Raw genomic sequence first — 22957 nt, forward strand, 5'->3', positions numbered from 1 at the left:
CTGACAACCTTGTCTGTTATGGTTTTTGTTGAGGTGTAAAGAAACTCCCCTATAACCACCCACTGCCAACAGATCCAGTATGGAAGTTCATTCATGCCAAGAAAATAATGAACCTATTAATAGCAATGGAAAAGCGGTTCCACGAACGGAAGAACAAGAGGTTCGACATTCTGTGTTTAAATATGTGGCGTTGTTTTGATTTTTAATGTGTCTAAATGGCTGTAATAAAACTATTTTTAAAAATTGGCACACATTTTCTACATAAATCCAAAGTGCCTTTCTTTTTTACCCTGCACCCACAGCCGATAGTGTGTAACTACAGGTAATATTAGGTTAGAAATGTAGTCCACTAGTTGCTATACCACAACACCAATGTAAGGCCAAAAATAAAACTGATAACGTTTTGCTAGGAATATTGTTTCACCCTAGTGACAGATCCAAATCAAACATAGAGATTCATTATTCATAGGGAAGCAGGAGAAATATCATTATAACAATAAGGGCACCAGGTTAGCTGCTAACCTGGTGCGCTTATTGCAGGGGTTGCTCATGTGCTGACAAACTTCAAACTACAGCAGAGTGAATGTGCAAAGTTTGCAATGACAGACAAGGTGAGCATGGTCACAGCACATGCACTTGTCAGCAGAAATTTTACATTACAATGCACTACACATGTGCTCAGGCGGCGAACTTCAAAGAAGTATAACAGGAATGACTACTCCGCCATCGCCAGCTATAACTGAGTATAGCCGAGTGATAAGTGGCAAATAGTTTGATTCTGTTTAAACAAGCCTAATGACAACAATGAACAGCACTCAACAAAAATGAGGCGTTAACCTTCTGGGGAGGAAAAAAGAAAGAAGAACAAGAGCAAGAGGAGTGAGAAAAAAGTCAGCAGATAATAACAACTGAATATAACACTAAATAATTCATGTGAAATTAAATGTGGAGGACAAAAACTTAAATAACCAAAATGTCACTGTCTTTAAATTTTTTTCTGCTATTTACTTTAGTATTCATGTTAGTTTTCTTAGCTAGCAGAGAAGCCTACTGTGTCCATGTGATGTTATGTGACTGAGCCAAACACAGTGGTTATGAATGATGCCTGCAGGGACCTCCCTGTGTATATGTGCATACACACTCGAATCACCACTGACTGCATGCACATAATGTGATACAAAGCTATAGCCCACACCAGCCTTCACTCAGTTGCTCGCTGACTTTGCCAATAACATGTTTTTGAAAAAATAAATAAATCAATATTAATAATAGAATTTTTTTCTTTTTAAACGTAAAGGGGAAATTCCTTCCTCTTTATCCCCCCCTCTAAATTTCTGGACCATGTCAACATAGTACTAACTCACTGTATTAATTCTATTTTATTACACTAGTAAGTCTCAGAATAACAATGTTCAAACAATCAAGCATTGACAAAATATAGCTAATATTGGCGGTGCTGAGATGGGTGTTAGACGTGGGTTTAGCTGGGGGTCCAAAATCAAATTCTGCTTAGGACCCAGTGATACCTCTGGCTGACTCTGCTCAGGCATACAGTACACTTGTCTCTCAGTTGTCATACAGCATATGACATACAGTGCAAAACAGTGCAACCCAGAAAAGGTGGAAAAACTGTTGTGATACAAAATAAAAATTGAGATATCATTCAGAATATGATAGAATATAAAGATTACAGCAACAAAAATCTAAATACAATGCAATTAGCATGATAAAAGTAAAAATAGAAGTTAAAATATGTGAAATGTCAGACTTCCAAGGTGAAAATTGTTAGTATTTCAGCTCAACATCATGAAATACAAAGAAAATCCGTGACTTCCTGGGTCAAAAGGAGGCAACTAAAGACTCGGTTATACTCAGCTGTGGACAGTTAGACACCTAATGACTGTTCCTGTTATACTTTATGAAGTCTGCCGCCTGGTTGCAGGGACAGTTGCTACATTGTCATGTAAATTCTCCTTGGATAAGTCTGCCAAAAATCAGAAAGGTATGTGGATGTACACCTGGACCATCTGATGATGAGCTTTACCTCACTGGTACCCAAGTGGAAGTTATCGGACTTGTACAATCCCTGCTTAAATAAAAAAACATGCAACCTACTCACTAAAGATCTCGATAGTACTTCAAAAGAATGGCTAACTCAAAAAACATGACTAAGTACTGTACAGCTGACTGAGGCTTTCTATGTTAGAATGATAGTAGAAAATAAAGAGTAAATCATTATCGCTTATTATCTAACATGTTCAGGTTACAACGCAAACACATAAAAAGTATAACTTTTTACATTTTTGTCCTGGCAGAGTTGGACTTCCATACATTTCACAAACCGGCACAACAAACTATTGGCCAACATTAAATAAGCAATCTTTGCTTCGTTATCATTCCCACAAACTTGTGTAGTCAGGTTTGTAGTCAGACAGTATAAAGCCTGTGGTTGACTACTTTGCGTGGAGGTGTAATTACAGCGGCTCAGAGGGCTCTTCTGTCTACCTCCATCATACCACCGTGTCGAAATGCACAAAAATACTCTATTTATCTATCTGATCCTGTGTATGGCTCCCCCTGCTGATCAGAAACAATCATTGCAGGCTCGCCTATCTCATCAGACAACAACATAACTGTACTGATGTTTTTCTTTCTTCCCTTGCTTTCACGTCACTGTTCTTTTCCCCTTATTCCCTAAAAGTCTGGGTGTCGGAAGATCACAGCAGAGTGACGCCTTCGGTGCCCAGACTGTTCCTGTTTCAGTGGGAAATGATGTGATTCTCACATGTATTTTCTCAGGCGACACGGAAAGGGCGTAGTTAGGTATGCTGTTGCCAAGTTGCTTCATCAAAATAAACAGTGAAGTGATTTCAGAAGTGAACCAGCCTTAACGTTTCAAAGTAGGCCCTTCACCAAAATTCCCATGCGAAAAATGTATATATATATACATATGTGTGTGTGTGTGTGTGTGTGTGTAAAAACGTATAAAGACGGGTACAGAAAACCGCATGTGTTTTTACACAACTGACAACTACAAGGGATTAAATTGTAATTTTAGCTTCTCAACTTTACGTATCTAAGCCCTTAAAAACATCCTGCCCCCCTTCCAGAGCGGGCAGCAGAGGCAAAGTGCAAGTCCTGCGCCAGTAAACGGGGGCGTGTGCGTAAATGGCGCACACTGATAGCGCGGGACAGACGGCACGTAGCGACAGACGGTCGCTTCGGAAGGAGAAATAAAACCGTTTTGTGCGAAGTAAACTTGGCGACTCGACAGGTTCTTGTTTGTCTTTGACAGGAGATCCCCTCAGCATCTCTCCAAGAGCCAAACCAGTCAGAATAAACAGGGTCACATCCGGCAGGATTTTCAAAGTAAAGCACGAAACGACACTCTCCTGAAAAGAAAGCGTGCTAGGAGCACACTCTTTGTTGGATGGCTTTATTCTATAGTGGCTATTTGTAATAAAGCAAAAATGTATGTGTATATTGGTTGATGAAACACAAATAAGATATAACCAACTTAAATAAAAGGCAAAACTGCAGACGCCACCAAGCTGTAGAGGGATGCTTAACCTCTGGTTACAACTATCTCTATCTTTGTTTCATAAGATTTGATTTATACTTTATGCTCTTCGCTGTGATAGTAATGTTTGCCAATGTCCTGTGGATAGGACATTGGCAAGATGTAAATACAGATGATGATATTGACGCATCACATGATTTTCTGTAAAGTTCTCTAATTACAGACCTTCATACATGGGGTGGGTCAACATTCGGCACTTTTCCCAAACTTTCTTAAGTACACGAGGTAACTGCACGACGTTTTCTGAACGACTGAAAAACACATTTAAGCTCTGTTAAAAACTGCAAATCTATTTTAACCCATCTCCAAGTGAGACAGACTATGGGATATATCATAGTCTCGATAGAAAATCTGCACCAATTTAATCCCTGTAGACTAACAGAACCCATGATTGATATGCTGGATGTTTTATTTTCTGTTGATTCGCTGGAGAAACCATAGAAAGTAGGTCATATCCTCCTGAGATCGAGCCTACTCATTAGGTTCTCTGTAGTGGACAAAATAAGATAAACTGAAACATACTTTTTCCACCGGTTCTCAGGAAGACTTTACCATGTGTGTAAAACCATTTATAGCATATGAAAGATCTGCTCTGAGTCACTTTTTTCATATTTGACTGATTTCATATGGTATGACCCAGCTGCTAGTTTCCAAACCAATAAACAGGTGTTACCCTTAAAAGTAAGATCAGGCGATCGTGGCTCAAGAGTTGGCAGTTCGTCTTGTAATCGGAAGGTTGACGGTTCGAGCCCGGCTCGGACAGTCTCGGTCGTTGTGTCCTTCGGCAAGACACTTCACTCGTTGCCTACTGAGGGCCTGTCAGAAGGCCCGGAGGCGCCAGTGTCCGGCAGCCTCGCCTCTGTCAGTGCGCCCCAGGGCAGCTGTGGCTACAATGTAGCTTGCCATCGTGTGTGTGTGTGTGTGTGTGTGTGTGTGTGTGTGTGTGTGTGTGTGTGTGTGTGTGTGTGTGTGTGTGTGTGTGTGTGTGTGTGTGTGTGTGTGTGTAATGCTTTGGGGTCCTTAGGAACTAAGTAAAGCGCTATACAAATGCAGGCCATTTACCCTTTAAAAGGAAACTTTGAATATATCACACGATCCTTATAACATTTTAATGATTTTTATTTCTCAGCGTCTTTATGGCAGACTAAGAGTAATACAGCTGATTCACTGTGACCCACAGAATAACTGGAAAATACCTTGACCTACAAAACAGTTGATGAGATAACCAAGTGGTTATGTTGGAACGAATTTTTTAAAGAAACAGGCAACCAAAAAGTAAAAATGTCACAGTCGCTCTCGAGAGTCCCCTGTCAATCGCTTTTATTTTGAAAGGTAACCCGAGCTGCTTCCGCTATGCTGCAGGTGGGTCGCTCACGGCTTGACGCGCCTCTAGTCTGTGCAGCCTTGCGTTTGGGGTGAAGCCGCATAAAAGCGTTTCCATAATGCGGGCGTGAGGTGCTCCTTGGAGTAAACGGAGGGGATCCGGGAGGAGGACCGCGGAGTGTTAACCGGGGAGGGGGGAAGCCTGCGTGACAGGCGGCGACCAGAATAATTTAAAAAAAAAAAATGTCGAACCGTAAGCACCGGGACAACCAAGAGATCTGCGCCCGCAAGGTCCGGGAGCTGGCCCAGTCTGGAGTAAACAAACACTGCTTCGAGTGCAACCAGCCCGGGGTGACTTACACCGACATCACCGTGGGCAGCTTCGTCTGCACGTCGTGCTCCGGAATGCTGTGAGTGCAAACCCCGCCGCCCCATCCGGGGGTGGGGAGGGGTGTGTGGGGGGGTGTTTATTTACTGCACATTTAGCATCAGTGTGAGGGGCAGCCAGATACTGATAGAGTAAAAGTACCAGGCCTTAGATTACACCGTGCACCACCCAGCCACGGACAAATGTGTATCATTTGGTTCCCCTCTCCTGACGTTAACAGGGGTTGTTGGTGCGATGCAACAGCCGAGGATGTGTGCACACATTAATTTACGCAGTGTCTACCTCTCTCTGTCTCTCTCCCTCTCTTTCTCTCGTGCGTGTCTCCCAACAGCTTGATAACCGACAGACCGCTAGCTGGTCATTTTCCAGCTCTGAGTTACGTTTCATTTCGTCATGGTGCAGGTTTGACACCACCTCTCTCTCTCTTCTCTCTCTCTCTCTTTCTTTCTCTAGGCTCCTTTTCGATGTGTGCGTGTGTGTGTGTGTGTGTGTGTGTGTGTGTGAGAGAGAGAGAGTGTGTGTGCGCGCCTGTGTGCTGTCACACTTTGTTTTGCATGTTCAGCCTAGTCCCCGGCACTCCTCTTCAGGAAGACGGTTTCGGCACTCAGTGCGCGTCATTGCGCAATCTTGCACATGTACAACAGTGTCCCACTTTGTGTCCCCAGCATGGAGAAAATAGGAGCTTCTGGAAGACATGTGTCTCTCTCTGTCACGATTGTGTGCGTGTGTGTGTGTATGTTGTCTTCTCCACAACAAATCTGTCCTTTGATTCACGGTCACGTGTCAGATATATTTCCTTTCCCACCTGCTCCATCCCCTTTGTGCTGTCTTTAGAGGTGAGGGCTGACTGCAAATCTTCCCATTTCTCTCCTTTATTTGACTCATCCCTCTCTCCTCTGTGTCCCAGGAGAGGCCTCAACCCTCCCCACAGAGTCAAGTCCATCTCCATGACAACTTTCTCCCAACAGGAAGTAGAATTCCTCCAAAACCATGGCAATGAGGTGAGTGAAGTCCCAGCTGGGGACCCGATGCATCGTGTTTGCTTCACTTTAGAAAAATTAGAGAAAAAAAAGAAAGATGTGCAGCTGAATGTGATTTCTTCCTGTTGTTGACACTGCGGAGTCGTCCGAGGACATCAGCTACCATTTCCTTTTTTTTTCCTCTTCTTTGGTCCAAATTCAAGGTTAAAACTGTCTGTTTGTGGTTCTGATATGGAATGTGAAACTCCCCTTGAGACTACCAGTCCAACCAGTCTTTGTGGCAGTGCTTCTTTTTTTTGTTGCTTTTTTTTTGGACGAGGAGGAGAAAGGGGGGGGGGATACTAGTGCCAACCTCGTACTGTGCCAAGAAACAAAAGGATGGGGCACTTTATGTCCCACAAAACCACGATCTATTTCCTTTCTCACTGTGTGTGTGTGTTTTTTAAGACCAGGGTTTAAACTCTGAACAGACCTCATTTTAGCCAAAAGTCAAACAAAAGCACCCTATCAAAATCTCTTCCTTTATTTATTTACCTTTATTTAACCAGCAGGGTTTGGTGACATCAGAACCCTTTCACAACAGAGACCCAGTCAAATAAAACATCCAAATATTTATGTAAATGCAAAGAAAAACAACTGTGTCTCTTACCAAATGTTCTGTGTGATGTTTTTTTTATAAACTAAACAATTAATATGAGAATACTTGAAATTATGTTTCTGCAAAGTGCTTCATATCCGTGGTGCGTCATAAGAAAATGCTGTTTTCTGCACGTCCGTCGGGACCCGCAGCTACGTTAAAAAGCGTCCGTTTGCAGGATTGTAACTGATAACGGTTGGAGCTGAGGCAGAGGACGGTACAGAGGTGAACTTGACGTTTACTCAGTGTTTGTTTATGCCAAGAGTGTTTAACTTATTTGAGTTATTGGGCTACAGTTAGATCCAAAAGTGGGCCGTACCTGTACAGCCTTTTTATAATAACATATAAAAAGCACTTCCCCCTTTATCTGACCTGCACATGAGGAGTGTGTTGGAACTAAACGTTCTTTTTTTATAACTTGTCCAGCTCTTGAAATCCTTTTACATTTTTAAATGTTTCTACTCTCATGTAACAATTCTGGCAGTAGCGCATCATTAGCAGCAGTGCATTTTATTGAAACACTGGAAGTATTAATGATATCGCTCTGTTTTCTTTGTAGAAACCTGGAAAATTGACCAGTGGAGCAGATTGGCAGGCTATCTTAGGATTCATTTTATGCAGCTTAGGCCATCTCCATGCTATTTTTGTCAGTACTGAGTGATATCTCTTATTACTTATTATTTAACAAAGCCTGACATTATCTTCTAGAGTTTAAATGAAGGCTTCAAATCGGTTTGTCTTGGTCCAGAAAAAACTAGAAATTTGATATAAAAAGAAATAAAACCCTCACGTCATCAAAATGAAGTTTTGATATATTTTCCAACTTCCATATTAATATAATACCAATCAATCCAGCTGGTTGAGCTACAATTGTGTTACTTCAACTAAGATTATTATGGTTTATTTCTGTAGTTTGAAAACTTAATTACCAAGTTAATTAAACCTCATTTTGGTGCTGAAATGTGATTGGATTGCATAAGCCCCCCCTCCTCACAGCATCCACTTTGGGAGCCACTGGTTCAGGCAGCTCTCTCTGCTGAGCATATACCAGTAAGTGGTAAAGAGTTTGAGGCTATCAGCACAAGTGCTTATCGGTTTTTATTAGCTTATTGTTGGCCGGGGTCTGTGAGTCAAGTGTAATGTGCAGAGAGGCATAGGTGTGCATCGTCCAGCTTTTCCTTTCTCATCATCCTCTGAAGAGTGATCCGCTCAGTCATGATTCGCTGCCAGTAATATTTGCTGCACTCTTGCACCGGAGATGAGTCACTGATGAGAAAATCTGTGTGTATATCTGAGAGACTCTCTGAGATTAAATGTCAAACAAAAACCAGGGATTGCTCTCATTTTCTACTCAGGGAATCGGAAACTCACTAACCCTCTTTTTGTTTTTGTTTTTGATGGATCGGTCCCAAGCAGCGTGGTTTTAATGTGACTTCTTGGAAATGTGTGTCTTCAGGTGGGCAGAAGGACGTGGCTGTGCGTGTTTGACCCAAAGAATGACGGCTGCTCCGACATGAAGGACTCACAGAAGTTCAAAGAGTTCCTTCAAGATAAATATGAGAAGAAAAAATGGTGAGAGCTTGGCCTCCGCCTGCATATAACCAAATAATAATATATACTGATGGAAGCAGAGAAAAGCATCTTAATTTTTATTCAGTTCATTTATTTATTTTAAATCAATTTTTATGTAGAAAATTCTGTTAAAAAAAGCCCAGCAAATGTTTAAGTTTGCATGTTAATAGTTAAAAGCCTTTAAAATAATAAAATAAAATAAAACCTTTTACAGTAAGAATGTTTATTATTCACAATATTTTTTAATTAGCACCATTATTGAGTAAATATGTTAAAATAGAACAGTTTAAGATAAAAACAGCAAATGTTAGCATGCTAATATTTCAAACTAAAGTAGCAAACTTGCTATTTAACAGAATGTAGGTGCTGTACTTCCTGCTTTTAAAGGGTAATATGAGTAAAAATAAAAACCCTTTCAGTATTGTACATATGTCAAAATGGCTATAAAAAGAAAATTAATTAGAATTATTATTTTGAGCATGATAGCATGCTGACGTTAGCATTTAGCTCAGTTTTTATTGTGTTACAGAGCTGCTAGCATTTGGCTGTTCTGCTTGTGAAATAAACATATTTAAAAGTGTAACTGTAAAAAGAGTCATTTTGAGAGGTTAAAAGGGAACACAAAGTAAAATGAAAACAATAGCTAATTAGGGTTGTGTTAAAGTTAGGCTTTCCATGTTTGAATAAGAGATATTTGCTCAGAAAAAATAGCTGAAGGCTAATAGCTGCTTATTTTCAAGCTTAGAGAATGCTCTCAATCTTCTTGTTTAGTAAATAAATGACCAGATGTCAAGCTTTAATTGTGTTGCTAATGAGACTGGTTAGTTACACTGCATCATTTGTGTTTTGCAGGCATTTTTCCAAAAGTAAGAACCGGAGAGATATGGAGGGTCCTTGGAGTCCAGGGGTTCAGGCTATGCCCCCTTCTCATGGTCCCTTAGCGAGCCAGGGGCCATCCCATAATATGCCTCCAAATGCCAGAGCCACGAGACCACTGGTAAGAGGCTAAAGGTGTGGTAGTTGTCTGTGAAACGGGTGGAGGTAAAGTGAGGGGAGTGAAAGTGAAAAGATGAGGCTGGTGTGCGTGTGTGGTTTTAAATAAATAAATAAAAAGAGGAAGGGAAAGTAGAGGAGATTTTCAAAGGGTATCGAAAAAAGAAGAGAAAGTGAAGAAATGACCTGAATTCGCCGCGGCACAGAGACAAAGACTGATGGTTCGGACAGTCGGAGGGCCAGGTAGCCTCGGCTTCAAAGCCTCTGCTTATGAATTATTGAGAAAGGATGAAAGAGACTCACTTCCTCTGGCTTTGTGTCTCTCTTTCTACCCTCCATCTGCTTCTCTTCTGTCTCCTTCCATCTCTCATCCTCCAGTCTCAGTCCCAGCTGCCGTCTTGGGATCGAGCCCCCGCCATCTCTCCCGCCGACATGCGGACAGACGCGTTCACGGCTCGGCCGTCGCGCTCCCAAAGCTTTAGAGACCCCCCTCTGAAAGGTGAGAGGAAGATTTGTTTGTGGCATCGTCACATGCTTATCTCTTCTTTTAAAATTGTTTTTAATGCATCTTTTGTTTCTTTCCAACGCAGATCCCACCCTGTGTGGGATAGAAAGACAGCGACCAGGCTCTTTGTCGTCAACACTGGGAGGTCAGAACCACGGCCCCTCATTCCCCGCCCTTCCACGGCCTTCAGGTGTGCCCTCCGCCCACTGGATGCTTTGTGCCACTGTTAGTAGTAAACTTATGAAGGCTTTCACAAGTTTACTACTAATGTGTCTCCTACCAGCTGTGTAGTAAAGTGCCACAGTGTTTGCTGTATTTGGGAAGTTAGTTCCTCCTCTTATATGATCTTAGGAAAGATTCCTGGTTAAAAAATAGACACTGTGCTTTCTCTGTTCTATTCCTGACGCCTCTAGCAAGAACATTTGGCAGTGCATCGTTCACGGTGTAAAGATCATTGAATATTTTCGCTGATTCTCACTGATGTCGCTCTCCGCTCATCAGAGCCGGCTGCGAGTGGCAGATTCATGCGACGCCAGTGGCACTCACTTGTTTCTCCTTATCTCCCCTCCTCTTTTCTCCTCTGTCTTCTTCCTCTCTTCTCCAACCACGTAGCCAGTAGCTCGTTCAAAAACCACTTCACTTTAGGTAAGATGCATCTCCGGCCAATGCTTTTGAGTGTGTGCGTGTGTGCTCGTGTGAATGCTGAAATCAATAAGCTCTTCCAATGCTGTATCATTTATAATAGATGGCCAATCTGCGGGGCGCGCCGGTGCTTAGCGAGCGTCACATGTATGTGAGTTGGAGTTTGTTTCAGAGCGGCCTGAGGGGAGAGGCGACGCAGCACTCTGTATTCATTTAGCCAAGCGAGTCGTGGCTGGCCAGTGTCACATACTGCAATTGGGGTCAATGTTTTTCTTCATCACTCAGGTTTCCCACTTCAAAGCCCAGATCTGAAGCCTAGGAGTGTCAAGGAGACACACACACACACACACACACACACACACACACTGTTCCCTCCCTCAGAGGAAAAAGAACAAGTTTAAAGTGGGGCTATTTTTAGGCTGCTGCTGCTGCCCCCGTCAGCAGAGGGCCGCTGATATTTCGCACCACGTTGGCGTTGAAGCACTTCAGAACTATGTAGGGCACAGCTGTAATCGCGCCATACACATTTAACACCCCCAACAAGTATGCTAGGGAGCTCTCAAAGACGGAAAAACATGCAGATACCAGCAGATAAGCTGCATCAGGTCCATTCTGCTCTGGTGTTTGTGTCCTCATGGAGACCATGTTGGATTTTAACTTCTGATCCCATGCTCATAGCTAACTGGCTGATCCAGACTCTGATATTTTGCTACAAACACTGATGTTAAACGTCATCTCCTGTCTTTGTTAACTTCTAACAATTGCATCTAAGAAGTTTCTGGCTTGCTGCTTCCCTGTGGTGTTTTTTTTTTTTTAATCCCTAAACACGATGAGTGTGTGTGCTTTATTTAGTACATTCTAAGCTAATGCTGCTATTTCTACACCTCATAGCATGAGGATCTTTACATGGCGTGAGATAATGTGCTTCTATACGTAGTGAATGGGCTGTGTTATGTGAGAGTTACTTGCGAATTATTGTATGTTATTTGAATTTGATGCTTCAGGTTCGAACTACGATCGATCTATCTGTTAGTACATACTAATCTGCGATCTCTCTCTCAGGTCGGACAGTGTCGGCCTCGGGGGCTACAGGCCCCTTCAGGGCCTTCCCCAAGTCTCTGAGCGTGGACTTTGGAGGTCTGAACCATCCCCAACCACAGCCTCTGCCTCAGTCTCTGTCCCAGCCGCAGCAGCAGCAGCAGCAGCAGCAGCAGCAACAGCAGCCTGTTGGCATAGGTCAGACGACACCGCCGGTCAGCAGCGCCAGCGCCCAGGATAGGTACGCTGCTGTGTCACAGCTGGACAGCGTCTTCTCTGAAACATCGGTCACAGGTTCGATGTTTTTATCAGTCGAAGCTTTAATACTTTTTGTATCAGTGTAGTTCAAAGGCTTTTGCACAGTTGCATTTATTTCACAGCTTTATTAAATAACAATTGTCCCATTTTGGATTTGTGTAAGGTGTTCACATAGACTGTATATAAAAGATGACAATAGCTGTTCTGATTTTTTTTAACTTAAGCTTTGCCTTGTTTTATTGCAACCACAGGTGACCATACAGAGACAGGAAGCTGGAGTGTTAAGTTCTAACATGAGACTAGCAAGCGTCTCACACACAGAGACAGGATCTACAAATTAGTCTTAAGTGACACCAAGTAATAAATATTAGAATATGACTCACCGAAACTGGTGCACACACTTCCTGTAAGGGATGTGAGTGCAGTTGACTACACAGGAAAGTGTATTTGCATCATAAATGCTCTAAAGGGACCAAAACCACAAACATGGTTGAGAGTTACTGTTCAGTGACTATAATTAGTTAAAGACTGGCAGACAGGTAGTTGGCTAGCCTACGTCCAGTTTTTACTCAAAGTGACCTCACCCTTGATGACGAGTAACCTTAATTTGTTTGTGGGCAGATGTGATAAAACAAAAATTCCCACCCTGTGTGATAGTGGGGGGAGGGTGGCTGTAGAAACTGAAAAGGTTTCTGTACCAAAGTTGTGGATTTTAATGGATTGAATCAGGTTTGGAGCCTCGTGTGGCCATTAGAGGAACTGCACCATTGGCTTCATATTTTCGACTCGGAGGTCTCTCCACTTGATTGTGGACCGAGTTTTACCAAAAAGTGCTGGTCCTCCAGGCCCTCACTAAAAAATCTTCACTGTCCTATCAAACACAGATTTAAAAAAAATAATTAACTCAAGAAAACTAATCCAAATTTATAAACTGAAGAACTTTCTTTTTTTCCAGTCCCATTAATCCTCTCACAACCTCTCTGACTTATCAGGAGGAGGGACTAAACTCCCTGCCTGAACAGAGAATAATTAAACCTTGCTTCAGCTTGACCTGATTATTTTTCCCCCCATTGTTTCAGTAGCACTCTGGCTTCAATAAAGACCCGAGCACATCTTCCAGCACTGTGTAACAGATAGTTTGATTTGAGGGCTTCGCGTGTGCAGATTGTCGCGGCCAGCTCAGCTTGGTTGCATAACATCCTTACTCCAAATGCCAAGGCTTTTAGCAGCTGAATTATGCTCATTGTGTTTGCTCCAGATCGTGCACAGCGTGATTCAAAGGACCTTGTTGATAGGTTTTGAAATCAGCTGTGTTTGCGTTATAACTAAGCCGGCTGCTTTAATGCACAGGATTCGTGTGAGAGGCCTGGTAAGCTCTGCTGCTTTCCAGCGTCATCGCTGCCTCCCCTGCTTGGCAGAGTAGGGAGCTTATTGATTTTCTGCCTCGGCTCACTTTTGATTCATATCAAGCTGAACATGAAGATGATATTTTATTCAGGGCGTTTGTAATTCTTTTGTTCTGTGATGACTTGCATGCGCGGGATCAGCAGTTTGGACTGTTTTAAAGGTTTTTGCTCACATTTCAAGATCATAGCACTGCTCGAGCTCGTAAACCGGGGCTCATTTACACGCCTGACGTTGTGTTTGGTTGTGTTGTGATGCCTGTGGAAATGCTTGTTTGCAGCTCCACCTGGTGGACCACCGCAGTACAGCGCCATCTTCGGCAGCAGGCTCTCATCCAGCTCAACTCCTGCCAGGTAGAGGAAAAAAAAGCAGCCTTGTCAAATCAGCTTTTGTTAAACATGGCAGATTTTTAACGTTTCTGCTTGTGGAGCTGTTTAAAGGTCAAATTCTGATCGATCCTCCTTTTTTTTTTCTTTTTTTTTTTTTCCCCCTCTTCTCTTCTACTTCTCCCCAGCTCCCCTGGTGTCGATACCGTCTCCAGCTCCCAAAGTTTTGCAAGTAGGTGCCGAGCGCGAACTGCATCAATTGCTGCTGTTAACCTGCACTATTTACATTCAGTTCCCTCCTCTTCAAAAACAGTCCAGCACTCCAGATTAGACTGTGAAAATCAGAGCAGTGTTGCCTTGAATAGGCAGGAATGTAACCCGTTAACCCCCGGGCAGAACACTAAAATATCTCCCTGTCTCTCTCCCCCCAACCCCCAACCTGTGTGTCTCAGATTTCCCCAACCCATTCAGCTCCAGCTCCAGCTCCGCTTCCCAGCAGCCCGTCGCCCTCTCTCCCAGTAACCCCTTCAGTAACGCTTCAGGAGGTAAGCCCCATGCTCACTCTTTCTGAAACTTCCTGCTGCAACTTTTTAAGATGTTAGAGCAGCTTGAGCTGGTTAGATAACCACCGCTGTGGTGGAGGCAAAGAAATAATTCACACATTAAAAAATATATGTAGGGTTGAAACCCTTTTTACCTTCAGAGCCGCTTTAGTTCTTTGTTCTTTGATGGCATCGCACAGCACATCCATGATGTGAATCTCTTGTTCCACCTGTTGAATGCGGAAGCCATTGGAGTGCAGTGATCTCATCGCTATGTTTAAGAAACCAATTTTTGAGCTTTGTTACATGGTGTGTTATATAAAGATGTGTACACTGTGGTCATAAAGGAATGGACATGGTCAGCAACAACAATCAGGCTGGCTGTGGTATTTAAATGATGCTCAGTTGGTACTAAAACACAAAAAGTGTGCCAAGAAAACGTCCCGCACATGATTACACCACCAGCAGCCTGAGCCATTGATACAAGGCAGGTTTGATTCATGCTTTCATGTTATTTATACCAAATTCTGACTCCATCTCTGCCATCTGCAGCAGTTATCAATACTCATCAGACCAGGCAACATTTTTTCTCATCTTCTGTTATCTAATTTTAATGAGCCCACGGGAATTGTGTCTTCTGTTCTGATAGCAGTGACATGCGGTGTTGTCTTCTGCTGCTGTAGCTCATCTGCTTCAAGTTTGGAGTGGATGCGCTTCTGCATACCTCCCTTTTAACGACTGGGTAATTTGACTTATTGTTGCCTTCCTATTAGCTCGTAGCAGTCTGGCCATTCTCCCCTGACTTCTCACATCAACAAGACATTTTAAACCAGAGAACGGCTGCTCACTGGATATTTCCTCTTTTTCAGACTATTCTCTGTAAACCCTACAGATGGTTGTGTGTGAAGATCGCAGTAGATCAGCAGTTTCTGAAATACTCAGACCAACCAGTCTGCTGTCAACAACCGTGCCAAATTAGGCATGCAGACATGTTCATCTTGAACTGTAGATATTCTCCCCAATCACATTTATTTCCTCTCTCAGGCTGTCCTATGGATTTGTCAGGAGGCAGCGCACCTACACTTGTGTTCAAACTAACGTCTTTTAGCTTGACTCTACGTGACTTAAATGACACGTGAATGCCTAAACTTAAAAACAGGAAATTCAAATCACAGCCTGTTATAAAACACTGATCCCTCTGCTCTGTGTATAGGTTACATATTTCAAGCATTTAGTTCCTGCTTACAGAGTCTGAATGTAACTTTTGTGCTTATATAAAAGTTAAAAACGCTCCTGTGTTTTCCCTCTGCTTGGCCCATTAACGGGTAACATTTAGTCTCCAGATCAGCTGCGTGAGCTGGGCCTTTATTTCTTTTCCTATAGGGCAGTGAAAACGACGCACAGCACTTGCAGAGCTGCTACACTGAAGTGTATGTTGTGTACACACTAAACGGTTGATTACACAAGCTCGCACACAGCTACCTGCTTTCACAGCCACTGAGGCTTCATGCTAGCAACGTTACTTTTTACTCGGGTCACTGACTTCACCCAACAAAGGCAGATATGTAAGAGGAAAGGCTCGGCGTGGAGCTGAAATCTCAGTTAAGCTTCTCTGGTGCATTAACCACAACGTGGATAAACGAATGCTCAGCGATGCTGTGACGTTTCATGATGAAAATGAACAACCTGGCGTTTGTTTCCTTTCAGCTTTAGACCCTCGCAGCTCTGGGCTTTCCATCAGCTCCACCTCAATTATTCAACAGTATCATGTATTCATGTATGCAGTTATACTCTTGACTGGTCGCGGGGCTCATTACTGCTTTATGTTTCCTGTAGGCTCTCTGTGTAAGGTACAGACACGGGGAAACAGTCTTTTACTGTCAGTCTGAGAGCAGCTGACAGATGTGTTCTGCATGGATTAATGATCTGTGTCTAATTTTGCCACATGTGTGGGTGTTTCGCTTCTCCAGGTGACTCCAGTGCGTTTGTCACCTCGCCCACCTCCGTTTTTCCTCCGTCCGGCGCTTTCCCAGCGGCTGCTACCCAGAATGCATTTCCTCATGAGTCAGCCACCAATCAGGAAGCAAATGGTGAGATTTGTTGCCTCTTATTTGTCCTCCTGCTTGATGTTTTTTTTTTTGTTTGTTTGTTTGTTTGTTTTCTTGGATTATAAGTCAAGTTTTTAATTATTATTATTATTTTTATTTACATAGTCTTCTTTTAATAACTCAAAATAGACCAAAAATGAAAAGTCTGGTCATTATTTAGTAAAAACAAAACAAAAACATGTATTTGTTGGATTTTGTTGCTCTGTTAAGGTATCTGTTTTATATTGCTGAAAACTAATATCTTCAAATCATTTAAAAGGACATTTAACAAAATATCTGATTTTTATGCATCAGTTGTGTAAATGAAAAGATGAGAAATTAAAGTTTTAGATCCAAGAAATCAGAAATAAAATGGTTTTTCCAAATTAGGAAGACCTAACTTCATTACTACACTGCATACTAGTCCCCATGGGCCCCAAAAAATGTAAAAAGGTTTTTTTTATACTCATCAAATCACATTGAGTCATCAGAGATTGATAATTAAATTTTTTTAAAATCATACTTTTAATCAAAAGTCATGTCAAAATGCCAAACAATCTCTTTCCTCTTTATAAAGTCAGTTAGGTTCTAAGTAGCTGGAATAGTTGTGAGGTTGACCACAGTGCTGAGACCACACAGAGACGTCCTGTAGTTCCTCCTTCACCTGATCTATGACTTCTAATATTCGGTTTACCCTTGGTGGTCTTCCTGGTGCCACCCTGCCCATTTAAGCACTTCGTCTGCCCAGTTAACTGAGCTACAGATGCTCAGAGTCGTGCTGGGTAGGAAACGAAGAGACGCTGGGTGTACTGGGAGATGACATGGATGAGGATGAGCAGGTGGTGGGCTTAACAAGGGACGACAGAGATGGGAGGTAGAAGAAGATAAGGTGCTGTGGTAGTTGGTTTTTATGAGAATAGAAACCATATTACCTTATTACCTCCTTAAGCGCGAGCATCAAGTTAAGGGCCACACTGAGAAAAGAGACCCAGACATTTACAATTATTGATGTGATTTATTTTAATACATCTCCTCCTCACGTGCAACCAGTCCTCAAAAAGAAAAGAAGTTTATAATGCCTTCTGATCACAGTTGTATCACGCAGCCAACTCACAGCAGCTTGATCATGATATCTCCTGAAAGTGCGAAAGATTCAACGAACCATGTCCTGATGTAAAAGCGAGCCGTGTTGTCGTTCTTCCACATGTGTCTGCGGGCCTGCGTCACAGGCCTGAACATGACGATCTCACAGTTGTGTAGATTTTGGATGGTGGTGTCTACCTTTACCGTACAGCACATAAAAATGAAACTTAACTGGACTTTTAGATTGAATTTAAAAGAGACATGACTCTGTTTCCATATCCCCGCCTGTGTGTGCATTCACACATCACCATACTTGCTGAAAGCTTCTCTTTACACCCTTATAGTCGTCAGTGCAGATCACAGCTGCAGCCTGGCCAAAATGTACGAATTACAGCTTGATGTTTGACACCTGTCCTTATTATATATAGGACCTTACAATATAAAGCATTGTTGTTGTGATTTGGTGCTATATAAGGTCCATATGTTGGTCATAAAACGAGACCCAAATGGAAAACTGCCACTGCAGCGGGGACTGCTCGTCTTTCCTGAGACGCGCTGTGGCGTCCACTAGCAACAGTCCAGGAATACCAAAATGACCCACCCAGTTTAGAGCTGCAGGTTTCTGGTTTCATGCCACACCATTTTCCTGTATCATGTATATCTGTGTGTATGTGTGTGTTTTGCAGGTTTTGCCTCCTTCCCCACGTCTGACTCTCAGTCCAAAGTCCCTCGGCCCATGTCGGTGAACCCTTTCACGGTGAGTATCCCTCCACGAAGTGCACTCAGGGGGCGCTAATTGGTAGTTCTCGCCAGTTTTCAGTGAATTGCAATGGCATACTAAGTAAGCCCGGGCTGCTGTTCTCACCCTGCCTCTCTTGTCTTTGCAGGGGAATGTTTACCCCAGTCGGGGGACGTCAAAAAATCCTTTCATCTGACCCCCCTGTTTCCCCACCCTTTCCCTCTCTCTCTCTGGGAACTGAAGGAGGAGCTGCTGCCATTTCAATGCCTCTGGAGTATTTTCACCTTCCCCCCCTCAGGGGAGAGTCGCGCATCCACGCCACCCTCCCTCCCCTCCCCATCTGTCTTCGTTTACGTGTTTGTGGAGAGGAAAAACAAAAAACAAACAAAAATGCGCGAATGCAGTTCACAAAATCCCTGTCTGTATGTGCAAGAGTGTCGGCCTGCTGTGTTTGTGCCACGTGACGTATGTCAAAAGGTGTTTGTGTGCCAGTAGACGCCACCTCAGGGCTCTGTGGGAGTCACGACGCCTCTATGACTTTTCTTTTTTGCTGAGATGCACTCACCTATATTACACACACACATGTGTTGCTGCTGCTATTTGCTTTCATCTCCTGCTTAGAAGTGCAAAAAAAAGAGAGAGAGAGATATAAAAAAAAAAAAAATCCCTCGGCCCATGAGTAAGTACGTCAGCGCTGTCTCCCGCTTTAAAACTTTTGAGTCTCGGAGAAGCCAGCTGAGACTCTGACCCTGCATCACGAGCATCCGCAGATGGTTTTAACAGCCTTAACAGCCTCCTGATGCATGTGAATCGGTGTCCGAAGATAAGACGGGCTTGTCTCTGTGGGGTGTGAGTGCGGGTGCGTGTTTGCATTCGTCATTGTTGCTGTTTTTTCTTTCTCTTTTTTTTTTGTTTTGTTTTGTTTTTGTTGTTGTCAGGTTTCCTTGCAAAGGATGATCTACGTTTTCCACTCTCAGGCTGCATGCGCTTAGAGGGCTAAAAAGGAGCTACTGAATGTAAAAGCAACTTCAGAGTAACTTAAATGTGTATAAAGATCTTCATCGCTTCATGTACTGGACCAAAACCTTTATTCTGCTTTTTTTCCCCCCTTTGGTTGACATGAAGTTTAATTCTCTTATTTTGCCAAAAATAAAAAGAAGAGATTCATGTAAGAGCGTATTTGTAACTACAAGTATTCATGTTCATAAAATCAGTTTGTTGCTTCTTAAAACAGTGTGTGGTGGTATTTTTGTGACAAGCGCGGCTCTGACACACGCATGCGGCTGTGTGGAGCATTTCAAACAGCAGGGGGCGTGAGGCATCCAGTTTCCTTCTCTGACCTCATGCGCAAGGTTACTTTTGGATGCATGTTGCATAACTACATACATACTGCATAAGCGTGCAGCACAAATATAGAAGCCCTTTAGAGCCGCTAGAATGACTACAACGGGACCCCTTTGCAATATTTATTGGAATATTAAATCCAGTGTGAATCCAAATCTACATCATGCCCACTAAGTAAGCTCTGCTACATTCCTTTTTTCGGGGGTGACTGCACGCAGAGGCAGACTAGAGTGGGGAGAAATGGCGAGTGGAAATGGTCCATCTATCGAATTATATCAGCTTAATCGGGACTCAGTAGCAGGGATATAAATCACTGTGTTCCCTAAGGATTTATGAGGTTACTGTGACTCTTGATTTTCTTTACAGTCATGCAACCTTTTGCAGTGTTAATCAGTATGCCCCCCCCCCCCCCCCCCCCCTGTTCTGAATGCACAGAGTGCTGCAAACATGCGTCAGTGTGTTCACATTTCAGCAGAAAGGGGGATTTTTAAGGACGGACTCGTGGAAGCGCCAAGACTGAAATCCTAGCTTTGGAAGGGATGCTGCCTTCAGGTGCTGTGGGAGATATTGATCGTTAGTTGAGTGCGCATGAAGGCGTTAACATTTTGTTTATAGGAACACACAAAAACTGAATGGAGAAACACGAAAAAACAAAACATCACTTAATCAATTTGTAAGTCGTATAATAACATGGAAATGTTAAGTCAGTTGTAACAGGGGGACCAAGGGAGGGGTGTCAAACATAAGGCCCAGGGACCATAATTGGCCCACTAGAGACTACAGTGGGGCCCACTATACATCACTGAAAAATGTGAAGGAGGACATAGCTTTTGGACTTTAACTGTACTTTAACAAGTTTCACGGTTTTTCCCACTGATAAAGATCTCCCCCCGTGATAATTTAAATTACACCAACGTAATAAACAATTACATGACAGAAATCTTCCTGGGTTTTTTTGTTTTGTTTTTTTATGACGAGTCAACAGTAGTAGTAAACTAGAAAAACTTCTGTGATTTAACAAAAGCTCTCTGTTTTAAAATCACTGGACAGAACTACTGCAACTTTTAAAATGACTTTTTCTGTCACTTTTTTTTTTGGTTTTTTTGGGGGGTAAGCTTTTGCTGTTATGGAGAAAAACTGAGATGTACTAATACTAGAACTAAGACATCTTAGGGATGAAGAGTGCAGTTAAACTTCTTTCAGTGAGTTTCACTGCTCCAAGCGTTTGACATCCCTGATCTAAAGTGTCAAGAAGACATTCTTAAGAAAGGGGAACTGGGAGAAAAGGCTGAGATGTGCCAAATTACACACTAAAAAAACCAACCTAAAAATCAGTGGCAACCAGTTTTATGGAGTAATGAACTTTGAAAGTTTTGGGTCAAATCATTGTCAGAAAGTATAGAGGAGGAGGAGGTTAGGACAGAGCTACAACAGTGAGTGTCTACAGCCATCTGTAAACACACTGGTGGCTCAGTCATGGTTTGGGTCTGTGTTTCTGACAGTGGTGCTGGAGACGATCTGAACACAGAAAAGCAGGGTCAGATTTTGTTCGTTACACTAAAACAGTACAAACTCTGTTTTTGCTTTGTGTACTTTATTTCCATTTATTTGTGTACATTCCAATAAGTCGTTGCACTTTTCCCTCTTTTTCTTGGCAAAAATAATAATAATTTAATAGCGATTCGGAAATTGCACTTTTTTAAACCAGCACTCAGATGGTTGGTGATTTTAGTTGAGCACGAAGTGCTGAGTGTTGTTACATCATTTTGTTCTCAGTAAATGACCTCTGTGTATTGGTAAAGATTTTCAATTTGAATGTTTCACTGTTTAATTTAAGTGTTTCCTTCATTTTTTGAGCAGCATATATGAAGAAATAGCTCCAAGTCTTAATCGCCAATGAAGCATCCATTCATAAAACAGCCTTGTTAATAAGAACAGTTGGAGAGAATTATAATATTTATTGTGTGTTACAGTTTAGTTTCCTCTGTACTTAAATGAAGCACCATTTACAAAGGACCCAGTAAGTCTGCAAGTTTGGCTGAAGCCTACTTAAGTCTTTAATTGCACAAGAATTAGCGACTGTATTATTGAAGGGAAGAACTTAATGGCCCCCAATCTTGATGAAACTGCAGCTGTTTTAAGAAGATTGTGCTGCTTAAGTCAAATGTCGACATGTTAGACCGGTCATGTTATCTAATCTGGAGCCAGCGTCTTGTTTTTATCTTTGTGCTGACATGGTGTGTTCTTAAAAAACAAATGTGTTTCACAAACGTGACGCAACCAAGCACAAAAACCAGGCCCCCGGGGCGGAGGAGGCCTAGATGACTTCAGTTTGTTTACACTGGGCAAAAAAACACTTAACATAAAAGTTATAATCTGCATGTCATTGAGTGAAATAATTATTTAATCAACTGAGTAAAACCAAGTAAAACATGACGTAGGTCTTGGTGGAGAAACCCTTGTTGGTAAGCACAGCAGTAAGTCATTTCCTGTAGTTGGTCACCTGATTTGCACAGAGCTCAGTATTTTGGCCCACTCCTCTTTTTACAGAAACTCTAAATCCTTTTGGTTTTGTGGCTGACGCTTGGCAACTTGAACGTTGAGATCCCTCCACAGATTTTCTGTAGGACTGAGATGTGGCGACTGGCTAGGTTACTCTATGAACTTAATGTTCTTCTTCTTTAACTGCTCCTTTGTTCTCTTTTCTCATCCAACATTTTACAGCACACGGCTCTGTCCATTTGACCCTCGGTGTGGTGAAGTTGTCCTCTACCCTTAGCAGAAAAACAGCCCAAACCATAATGTTTCCACCTCCGTGCCTGAATGTTCTTTGGTTCACACTCAGCATTTTTCTTCCTCCAAACATCTCAGGTTGAGTTGATACCAAAGAGCTGACCACAGCACCTTCTCCCAGGCCTTCTCTGAATCATTTATATGTTCGTTGGCAAATTTAAGATGGGGCTGTACACATGCCTTCTTGACCATGCATTTCGAGATAAGTGTCAACCATAGAATTAATTTGTGTTATACATGTTAATAATTAGATCTATCCTATTATTATCTATTAGAACTATTTGGTTATATTTGATAACTTTGTAATATATTTTATTATTTAATTTAGGTTAGTTAGTTATTCTTCTTACTTCTTGGAACAACTGTTACCTCACGGATTAATAAAGTATTCTGATTCTGAAGGTTCTCACTGATGGTCTTGCAGGTCTACAGTCTTGCCCCTGTCCTTTGACGGCTCTTTGGTCTGTCCCGAGAGAGTCCCACAGTGGTGGAGAGGTTGAGTCTCTGGACAGGTGCACTTTATACACTTAACGAAGCGAGATCAGTAGTATCTGTAATCTTTGTGCCACATGGGCACACAGCCAAACTAGCCAAGATACTGGCTGAATTACAGGGAATCAAATACTTATTTCACTCAGTGACAGGAAAATCAGTTTATAACTTACTGTTTTTATTTATTTTTATTCAGCAGCTGTCTCCAGTCTTTATTAACGAAACGGGCTG

General features: G+C 42.4%; 1 protein-coding gene across 1 annotated transcript; it reads left to right on the forward strand.

Moving 5' to 3' along the window:
• The first annotated feature begins 4827 nt into the window (after positions 1-4827).
• On the forward strand, positions 4828-19327 carry agfg2 (ArfGAP with FG repeats 2). Its single transcript, XM_063469967.2, has 14 exons — positions 4828-5313; positions 6199-6292; positions 8365-8480; positions 9333-9477; positions 9852-9972; positions 10064-10168; positions 10591-10623; positions 11683-11952; positions 13601-13673; positions 13835-13878; positions 14099-14191; positions 16159-16278; positions 18045-18115; positions 18246-19327. Exons 1-14 carry the CDS (start codon positions 5147-5149, stop codon positions 18291-18293), a joined length of 1500 nt encoding a protein of 499 aa, XP_063326037.1. The 5' UTR covers positions 4828-5146; the 3' UTR covers positions 18294-19327.
• The last annotated feature ends 3630 nt before the right edge of the window (positions 19328-22957 follow it).

Source organism: Pelmatolapia mariae, linkage group LG3_W (assembly GCF_036321145.2).
Source record: "Pelmatolapia mariae isolate MD_Pm_ZW linkage group LG3_W, Pm_UMD_F_2, whole genome shotgun sequence".
Classification (NCBI taxonomy): Eukaryota; Metazoa; Chordata; class Actinopteri; order Cichliformes; family Cichlidae; genus Pelmatolapia; species Pelmatolapia mariae.

Excerpts from the sequence above, each read along its gene's own strand:
- agfg2 (XM_063469967.2), top strand. The coding sequence starts at position 5,147 with ATGTCGAACCGTAAGCACCGGGACAACCAAGAGATCTGCGCCCGCAAG. Across the intron at positions 11,953-13,600 it reads CTCTGAAACATCGGTCACAG|CTCCACCTGGTGGACCACCG; the intron begins GTTCGATGTTTT and ends GCTTGTTTGCAG. Across the intron at positions 14,192-16,158 it reads CTTCAGTAACGCTTCAGGAG|GTGACTCCAGTGCGTTTGTC; the intron begins GTAAGCCCCATG and ends TCGCTTCTCCAG.